This window comes from Aedes aegypti, chromosome 3, assembly GCF_002204515.2.
Source record: "Aedes aegypti strain LVP_AGWG chromosome 3, AaegL5.0 Primary Assembly, whole genome shotgun sequence".
Classification (NCBI taxonomy): domain Eukaryota; kingdom Metazoa; phylum Arthropoda; class Insecta; order Diptera; family Culicidae; genus Aedes; species Aedes aegypti.
In genome coordinates this window covers 161,217,477-161,227,845 of record NC_035109.1, presented here as the reverse complement: position 1 = coordinate 161,227,845, position 10,369 = coordinate 161,217,477, and the positions used below count along the sequence as shown (strand labels likewise).

At 44.0% G+C, this 10,369-nt stretch overlaps 1 protein-coding gene and 1 pseudogene across 1 annotated transcript; both read right to left on the bottom strand.

The window, feature by feature from the left end:
* Positions 1-1,909: 1,909 nt before the first annotated feature.
* On the bottom strand, positions 1,910-3,964 carry LOC110678126 (annotated as a pseudogene).
* A 548-nt stretch (positions 3,965-4,512) lies between these two features.
* LOC110679356 (histone H2B-like) lies at positions 4,513-4,931 on the bottom strand. The gene has a single exon (XM_021853769.1). The coding sequence runs from the start codon at positions 4,885-4,887 to the stop codon at positions 4,513-4,515; it is 375 nt and encodes a 124-aa protein (XP_021709461.1). The 5' UTR covers positions 4,888-4,931.
* Positions 4,932-10,369: the final 5,438 nt, after the last annotated feature.

Genomic DNA, 10,369 nt, shown 5'->3' with positions numbered 1-10,369 from the left:
CACTTTTCTGAACAAGACATGATTAAAATAAATGATCCATAACTGTGGTACGGGTTTCAATGCCCCACAGTTATGAATCAACGTTTGTGGGAATACGGTCGGAAAAAATATGATCGAGCATTTTATAATTGATTGCGATGTTGCACAGATTTATGGCTCACGTAGGTAAAATGTGTTCTGCGTAATTGCAACTCTGTTTGATGAGATATTCCCGTTTTAATCCAACTCTGATCCATATCAGAGTGCTATCCATAACTGTGGGGTGACTGTTGTTGTTGACAATATGAGTGTTTTCGGTCTCATAGTATGGGGACGGCTTTTAGTGAACTTGTGGGCGCTTGAGACAGTTTGGCAGTCATGTGTATAACTTATGTCATTTGTGCCTATGCTTTGCCTCTTTTAATTGCGAACAACCTTCCCTTCTATTCCAATGTTGGGTCTTCCAGTTTTGATTTTTCACACTCTAACAACGCCCCGTATTATCCGCATCCATTTCGCCCAATTTCAGAATCCACTGACCTAATAACCGAATAACGATGAATGAATTAAACTCCTCTATGCGTAGTGTGCCTTTATTTGTATATTTTACTTTGAATTTTGGTTATTAGAAACGGAACTCCCCAGCATACAACAACACATCGAACCATTAGGCATTTGTCGATCAGCCACAATAAAATTTAACAATAAACTCATATTTATAAACAGCGTAAAACTATCTTTTCCTGAATAAAGAAATAAAGAAATAAGAAAAAAAAAAATCCATTGTGAATGGTTCATTTTTCTTATCATTTGGATGTCGTTCATTCGAAACGGAATATTACGAATGTTATACTGTGAATATCATTCTAAAACAAAACACATTATAATGCAAAACTTCTTAAGGCCCGTCATTCGTTTTGGCAACAATGATGACTTTTCAGCATGCATTTCAAAGTGATAAAACTCAGTCGTGATAGTTTATATTGACTTGAAAAAGAATCACTGTACGCGCTAACATGCATAAAGTATGCTGATACTTTTTCAACTGATTTTCTTCGATTCGAAATCGTGAGATGAATTAGCAACAATCAATTAACGACGCGTACAAATTTCAACGACGGCCTGCTTCGCCTTAACGGCTACCGGGTTTGAATGATCGAAAAACAATTATGGATCCTGCTTCCTTAAACGCATAAAGTGATCAGTGAAAAATAGAAGCAACCGTTCCATCGGAAGCGATGCTGAGCTCCGCCAATGTGGATAGAACAGTGATAGTTATGCTTTCCAGCAAAGAAGCATGAGACACACCATCAGCAACAGTTTGTATTACCTCGAAAAGGAAAACCCCCGAGATACACGATAAGGAAATTGGCTATTATTTTGTGTTAAAAATGGGCTGCGTACATCCCTTGGAGTTAGCATGTAAGTAGATTTTGAATACCATTTACCCAAGATTTGGAATTTTGAATACCATTTACCCAAGATTGGTATTTTTGTTTTATTTTTTATTTATTTATTATTTTTTTTTTCTCTACTGGTTGGGACTGGACCTACCTCTCTGCCTGGCCCCTTTTGCAGTTCGAGATCAGTGCGTTGTTCATTATTGAAAAAAAAAAGAAAAAAAAAAAACGAACGAAGCAACACCTCAAATCGTCAAGCAAGAGCATAATTTCCAGAAATTCAAGTTGAAAAACAAATTGTTCGATTGATTATCGAGTGACCAATCGGTCAAGGTATCAGCTTTGAAAGACTGTCTAGATGTGTGCTCTTCACCTTGAGATTCGCCTTGAGAAAATCATCCGATCGTACGGTAAAAGGAATATTCTTAGTAGTAACTCTTTGATATGATCTTCATTGGTAGTCCTGAAAAGGACTGATTGGATAATGAATACTGTTTCACAGTACAGTTGCGGGTGCTTCCGAAAGTTTGCTAAACTTTACTTTTTGGCAGCGGTCTTCTTTGCGGCAGCTTTCTTGGCTGGGGCAGCCTTCTTCGGTTTTGGGGTCTTTGGCTTCTTTGCGGCGGTCTTCGAAGGGTTTGGTGGCCTTTTGCTTCGGGGGCAGCAGCCTTCTTTACACCTCCGGCCTTTTTGGCAGCCTTTGCACCGGCAGCTTTGGCTTTCTTCGCTGCAGCTGGCTTCTTGGCTTTCTTTCGGCCGGCTGGCTTCTTGGCCTTCTTCTCTCCAGCTGGTTTCTTGGCAGCCTTCTTCTTCTCTCCGGCAGCCTTCTTGGGTTTCTTCTCACCGGCCTTCTTCGTTTTCTTTTCACCGGCGGCCTTCTTAGCATCAGCCTTCAGTTTGAACGATCCGGAGGCACCCAGTTCCCTTGGTTGGACAAACTTGCCCCTTTTCGACACCATTCTTCAGCGCCTTCTTCAGGAATGGGGCAAGCTTGGCGACATCGCATTTGTAGTTGGCAGCAATGTACTTCTTGATGGCCTGCAAGGAGGATCCGTTCCGTTCCTTCAGGGTTTTGATAGCAGCAACCACCATATCGTTCACCGGGGATGGGTCGGATGGCTTCTTTGGCTTGCCCTGTCCCCTTTAGGGGCCCTGGCTTCTTGGCCTTGGCTGGCGAGACAGCAGGGGCTGCGGCAGCCGGCTTCAGCGGCGACTTCAAGACATTTTGAAAGGCAGAAATAGTAATGCTTAACACGTTAGAGTAAACGAATGAAGACAAATCTGGCAACAGTACGGTGTTCGGAAGAGATGTCTGTGTTAGGGATGCAGACATGGTCCGTCCACTGAATGACTGTTCGTGAAATATTGTATATTTTTTTGGTAACCATCTTTTCTAAAACTCAGTTTTTCCGTTCTTCACTAAACATATTTACATTTTTAGTATGTCCGTCTGGCGAGTATATGAATCTCGCTAGCAGCCCCATTACCGCTACACTGGGCTGCATTGAGAAAAGTACCACGTAAACATGTACGTTAATGGCACTCGTGCTTCATATGGTGTGGCTTCGCTAGATAAAACAATTAATAGCAACTATTGAAACAATTGCCTATCATGCTTGCCGCGTAATGAATTTTAGAAACATCAATAGTCGCTCTTTGCGTTTACATTCATAATATTATCGAAAAATCCGTTACCTTATGGCTCATAACAGGTCTCAAACAAAGTCATTCCCAGTGCTGACGGGCGATGTTCGTGGTTTGGTTTAAGTAAACTTTTAACAATGTTAATTTGATTGGTTTTCCATAAACCATACCACGAACATGGGCTTCGATAAAAATGTCAATCAATCAATTTTATTTTAATCTGTAAACAAAATAGTCAGTGTAACTCATAATCGTTTAAAACAAGCAACTCTCACCCGCTTGAGATATACCCACCGTTGATTGTCCAATTTCACAAATGCGTTGCCTTAGCCATCGATGCACCGCACTGCACAGGGATAGTGAATGTTTAGTTAAGATTTGGTTTAGTTGAAATTTATAACTGCAAACTCGCTACAATAAAATACAATCTGTAATATCAGACAGCACACCCCGCAAGAACATCGCTGCCAGTGCGAGTCCTGTAGGACATCATAGCCCTGAATAAGAATCAACGCGTTAGTGTCAGTGCCGCGTTTGTTGTAGTTTGGTTAATTAAACTTTCTCGGTTTCATTACTGTTAATTCCATGTAAGCAAGAAATTAAAAGAAGCTTTGGTAATCGATCCCCGAAATGTGAAACCGAAAACGCGTGAGCACCAAACAATGTACGTGTACATACGGCACCTATACGTTTCCGGTTTTAAGAATCGTTTTCGGGATGCAGCCGAAAGTTGCCTGCAGTTGTTGTTATTTGTAGAACTGATTGATTGCTCGTCAGCCTTGAAGATCTGAGTACTGATATATAATGTCTGTCGTTAGGCCTGGTGGACCCCGCTCCGGTACGGAGAAATAGGACATCCTCAATAGGGAAAATTTAATGCCTACCTTCACCACTAGCACAACGGCGCCGTCCATGAGCGTAGCATGAGCTCCATGGTTCATATTTTAAAAGATTGAAATTAAGTTCACCGTACTTTGGCGTGATTTGAGATTCTAACGTAATGGGCTCAAATAGCTCACTCACTTTGTTGAATATGTTACTTTGCTACTAGGCTAGATCGATATATTGCTTTGCATGCTGTCTGATACGAGAAGCAGACCGTTTCACTCATAATGATATTATTTCTCTCTGTGCGGATACCCTGAAAGTAGGCAGCAAATCATACAGGTTGAGTTTAGGGCGTCATTGCACTATTCGTAAGTATTGTCAGTTAGTCAGGCTTTTGCAAAGCATAGAGGTCCAAGTAGATATTTTGAAACAACCAAAGGTTGGTAACAAGTAGTCGGGCGATCAATTTGACATTGAATCATGTAAGCAAACTACGATGGGGGTGGTATATGTCGCCATTACGAAACAGTCGGTTTAGCTATTGAGTATTACAGTCGCTGCGAAGGGTCATTTTTTCCGAATTTAACTCTTTTCTATGATTGAAATAGTGGCCCTGAAAAGGGCCTTTTGGTTGCTGCGATTATTCGATGTCGGTCGTCATTTACTTGGAGCTGGTGTACTTGGGTGACGGCCTTGGTGCCTTCGAAACAGCATGCTTAGCCAATTCTCCTGGAAGCAGAAGACGGACGGCGGTTTGAATTTCGCGGGAAGTGATTGTCGAGCGCTTGTTGTAGTGAGCAAGACGGGAGGCTTCGGCGGCAATACGTTCAAAGATGTCGTTGACGAAGCTGTTCATGATGCTCATAGCCTTTGAAGAAACGCCAGTGTCGGGATGGACTTGCTTCAACACCTTGTAGATGTAGATGGCATAGCTCTCCTTCCTGCGCTGCTTCTTCTTCTTCTTGTCGCCCTTGACAATGTTCTTCTGGGCCTTGCCGGATTTCTTCGCGGCCTTTCCACTGGTTTTCGGTGCCATCGCTATAGGTTTGACGTTGTTTTCGATCCAAAGGGAAACAGAAACTGATGCCGTTCGATTTGTTGTTGTTGTTGTTGTTTGAGAGGGACTTTAACCCGAAGGTCATTCGTCCCTTATCGCTGGGTTTTACAGTTGGTCCAGTAATCCGGTGGTGGTTAAAAATGCGATTAAAGCTTCCTCGTTTGGTGGCGATAACGTCTCTTCCAGGGTGCCGTCCAAATTACAAGCCAAGCGTTCAGTGTTGTAACATTGACAGTCAATCAAAATATGGTGGACAGTTAAGGGGGTACCGCAAGATGTGCAAGTAGGGGGATCTATTTTGTCAATACGGTAACTATGGGTTAAACGGGTGTGACCAATTCGTAAACGGGTTAAAATGCGACGATGTTTGGGGTTAATGTTATCGGGCCAGGGGAAAGTGGATGATTTTAATCTTCTGAGAGCAATATCCCTGCTGTTTACCATTTAGTGCTCCAGGAGTCATGGATCTTCTCCTTTGTCCATCTCTGAGCGTCGATGGATGGAATAGAAACATCCTCTGGGTTCATGCTGCGACCTACACCTGCTAACCGGTCAGCCTCCTCATTACCGTGGATGCCAGAGTGACCTGGCACCCAACAGAAGGTGGCTCTGTTGACCAAAGCAAGTCTTTCGGCCTCCTGAAGCCAGGGGTTTCAAGGAGTAAGAATCCATTTCTCGAAGACAACTAGCAGAATCGCTGAAGATTACTATGGGATGATCCGATAGGGTGGAACAGAGGTGAGTGGCTTTTAGAAGGGCATATGCTTCGGCACTAAATATGGAACAAGATGGGGGGAGGGCAGCACTGATGTTTGGGAGTGTAGAGTAGCTAGCAATGCCATAACCAACATAACCATTACATACAGAACCATCTGTATATATTGTTAGGTGGTTGGAGTATTTTTCAGAGCGGAGTTTGTTGAAGTGTGATTGAATTATAGAATGTGGATCACCAGCTTTGACCTGATCTAGAAGAGAGAGATCTATTTTTGGGGTGGGTTGATTCCATGACTTGGTTTTGGATCTAGGTAATACGGCTATTTCTGGAAGCGATTGGTTTGTGAGGATTGGAATAAGTCAGAGGCTCGTGTGACCAGGGGAACGTCATTTCGACCCCCCAGACTCAGCCATCTGATAGCTTTGGAAACAACGTTAGTTGTTAAGGAATAGTCAAAAGGGAGTTGTCCGCATTCAGCCATAATGGATAAGATGGGACTGGTAGCAAAAGCTCCTGAAGCTAGACGGACAGCTTTATTATACAGTGGGCTTAATTTGTTGCTTACCAAATCACCACCTCTGCTGAAGAGGCCAACACCATAGAACATCTTAGGTAGAATCCAACTGTTGACGATTTGTAGGATAGATGTTCGGTGGGCGCAAGGTATACGGGAGCCGATTACTTTTATGGAGATTAAGTCTTTGGTTGATGGATTTGCGGACGCTATTAAGGTGCTGCCTGAAGCTAAGGGTTCGGTCGAGATGAATTACCAAGGATTTTGAGGATATTTGGGATTTTATAATTGTATTATTTAAAATGATGTCGGGGAGTTTTGACATCTTTTTTCTGTTGCGACTGATGTGTAGAAGTTGGGATTTTTCAGGGGATATAGTGAAACCGGTTCGTCAGCCCATTTTGAAACACTCAGAACTGCTGATTGAATTCGTTTTCTGGACAGAGATTTTATGCTGTGGAAGGTGAGTATGGTGATGTCGTCCGCATAGACTAGTATGAAGAATATTGGGCGGAATGTCCTTGAATAGCGATTGGATGCAGATAAGGAAGAGTGTTGGGGCAATTACCGAACTTGAGGAATACCATTTTCTTGACATCTCAACTCAGATCGGTTGTTGCCTAAGATGACCCTAAATCTCCTATCCTGAAGGAAGCTTTGGACGTAATGACCCATGCGACCTTTGATTCCCCATTTCTTCAAAAGATTTGGAATGGGAAAACGCCACGCACGGTCGTATGCTTTCGACAGGTCAAGGGATACAACGTCACCATGTATTCCCCTTTCCAGGTGTGAGTTAATGATATCTTCAAGTTCGGTAAGATAGTCATCAGAGCTTTTATCTGGGCGGAAAGCAAACTGTCGATTATCTAGTAAACCACGAGATTCCAGAAGAGTGATGAGTCGTCTGTTAACCATTTTCTCAAGAATCTTCCCAATACAGTTTAATAAAAGTAATGGGCGGAAACTGTCGGCATTATTTCTATCTTTATCGGGTTTGGGAATGGGAACAACTAATCCTTCCTTCCAAGAGTTAGGGATTTCACCGCGGTTCCAAATGTCGTTGAATATTGTAAGGAGGATGGATTTACCTATTAGGGGAAGGTTCTTGAGAAGTGGATAACCTACATCATCCGGGCCAGCTGATGACCCGTGGACTCTGTGTAAAGCCCAATCTAACTCTTCATATGAAAAATCACAGTTATACTCTAGATTTTCATCAGTATTGAAATTGGGAGGAGATGCTTCTATGGTGTTTTTGTGGGAAATGAAGTTATCAGAGTAATTGGAGGAGGAAGATGATTGGGAAAAGTGATCAGCAAGATGTTCGGTAATAATTGAAGGATTGTCAGTGATTTGATTACTGATTTTTAGTTTAATAGGCTGTCTACTTTTACTACCGTTTAATCGATGGACTTTGTCCCACATTCTTTTGAAGTACTGTCAGGGTTAATTGAGGAAATGAATTCGTCCCAGCTGTCCTGTTTGGCCTGTTTAATGACCGATCTGGCTGCATTCCTAGCAGCTTTGAATTCAGAAAAAGTGGTAGAGTCTTTACGATCTTCCTTTGCAATCTTCTGAAGAGCACGTAGTTTTTTGCGACGGAGTTTGACTGCAGAACGAACCTCGGGGTTCCACCATGGAACCGACTTTTTACCGGGAGAACCATTGGTTCTGGGAATGTGGTGCGTAGCTATGGCAAACAATTGTTGAACGAATTCCTCAGCTGAGGAAGGGGCTCTGTTGGAAAATACCGAGAAGACCTCGTTTTGATAGCTAGGCCAGTCAGCCAGCTCATACTTCCAACGAGGACGGCAGGAAGACACAGGAGGAGCTCTATTCAGTTGGATAACAATAGGAAGATGGTCACTACCACAACAGTCATTGTGGACCATCCAAGACAGCTGGGAATTGAGGCTATGGGAGGATACTGAAAGGTCTAAGGCTGATGATTGACCAGTTGAGAGACTGATTCTAGTGTGACTACCATCGTTCAGCAGAGTCATGCCATATTCGTCAAAGAGTTGGCATAAAATCGATCCTCTAGCATCATTACGATGGCAGCCCCAAAGAGTTGAATGACCGTTAAAATCACCATTAGGAGAACAGGGGATGATATTTGGTCAAGTATTTTGGCAAGACTAGCTTTAATGGGGAGGTTATGTGAGGGAGAGATATAAATGGAAACCAGTGTGATTTTCAAGGGGAAATCAATTTCTATGGCTACTGCGAATAAAGAATCATATGAAGGGAGAGAAATTCTACGATGAGGAATATCAGATTTTATGGCTAAACTTGTACCGGTTTTGTAGGGATTATCAGGGTTTTCGCAAATGTACAGATCATAACCTTTGATGAAGTTTATTGATGTTGAATTGGGAATCATTGTTTCCTGTAACGCTAAAGCAATAGGGTTGAATTGAGAAATTAATAATTGTAATTCTGAGAGTTTACCTTTAAGTCCGAAGAGATTCCATTGTAATGCTAGGCAGGATTGAGTTGGTTGGTTAGAGGACGATTGACTATTTATGGGGTTTGATGTGTTGGCCATTGTGAGATTGTGAGTGAGGGGAGTTGAGACGAGTGGAATCCATTAGAGTTTGCAGTTGGTCGAGAGTGCCAGGGTGGTTTGGGGGAGATTTGTAGTTGAATGGGGATAAGCAAGATCAGAAGATTGTTGCGATTGGTCAGCACTTGCTTTTTTAACAATGGGGGCATGAATTTCCGTGGTTGGATGACGTTTGTGTTTCTGAACGCTTGGCTTTGGAAGGACAGCACTTACCTGGTTCGAGACGCCTACACTGGGTGTCCGGGGCACTCTGCTTGGCACTGGAATCCGTTTCCATTTCGGAGCCGCTACCTTCATCCTTCATAATCTGGATCTTGCGGGATCGCTTCTTCTCCTTCTTACTGGTGCACTTCTTTTCAAGTTCCTCGATCCTGCTGGTTAGCTTGCTGATGGTTTCGGTCAGTTGCTTGATCAAGTCGTCTTTGGCTTTCAGTTGATCCGATTGTCCCGTAGATGTACGGGCGTTGACCAACCTCTGTTGAACTGCTGAGCTGACGGCAGCATAGGAACCGCCGCCGGATTGGATCTGCTTCTTCGCTTCTTCCTGGGAAATGCCTTTGGTGAATCGCAGCCTAACGATTTCTTTCTCCATCGCGTACACCGGGCAGGATCGGTTAGCAGGTCCGTGGGCACCTTGGCAGTGCTGGCAGAAAGGGGCAGCGTTGCACTCCCCTTCGAGATCGTGGGTTTTGGAGCAGTTTCGGCACTTTGCAGCGCCTTTGCACCGGAGTTTGGAGTGGCCATAGTTGAAGCACTTGTAGCATATCATCGGGTCCGGGATGTACATGCGTGTCTTGATACGCAGTGGTCCGACCTTGATGTGTTCGGGCACTGCTGTTCCGTTCAGCGTCAGAATGACAGTTGGGGTATTAACCGGCTTGCCATCCTGCATTCGGGTGATCCGTTTTACACCGACCACTCCGTCCTTGGCCAGCCATTCCATCAGCTCTTGTTCCGTCTTGTTTTGGATTTCACGACATGAAATCACGCAGCGCCTTTTGTTGAAGACGGGGTGGAGTTCCACCGTCACCGCCATTCCGTTGAAAAGCTTCTTCATGCTGAGCAGTTTCCTTACCTGCCCAGCGTCACGTACTCGCAGCACATACTTCATCCCGTTCGCTTCCGTTGTGGTGTTTTCGATTTCGCCGACGAGGTCCTGCATTGATTTGCCCACGATAAATGGGCACAGCTTCGTTTCACCGTCCGTTGCATACAAGGAAAGGATTTGCAGCTGGCCGATGCCTACGCCGCCCATCCATTCCGGAACCGTTGGACCGCCATTGAACGCCGTGGGGGGAAGCCAGGGTCCCACCCCGAACTCGCCGCCATGCTCGTTCGCACTTCTTCGCGCAAAGACTCTCTTTGCACTGTATCACTTTTTTCACACTAATGGTATAAAGTCTTTACCGTATCACTGTTACTGTCACTGTCACTGTACCACTGAAAAGTGGTTAACTGTTTCTTCAACCGCGATCGGTTGGAATGTCACTGCACTGCTCACTGTTGATTCGCTCGGAAAATACTCGCTCTCGAATACACGTCCGCGCGCGCTGGTGGTTGAAAACTGATGATGATGATGCCGTTCGACCGGAGCGGTTTATCTTTATACTCGTAGAATAGAGAGCACCGCTTACGCCCCTTCGATTTGTTTGCTGTTTCG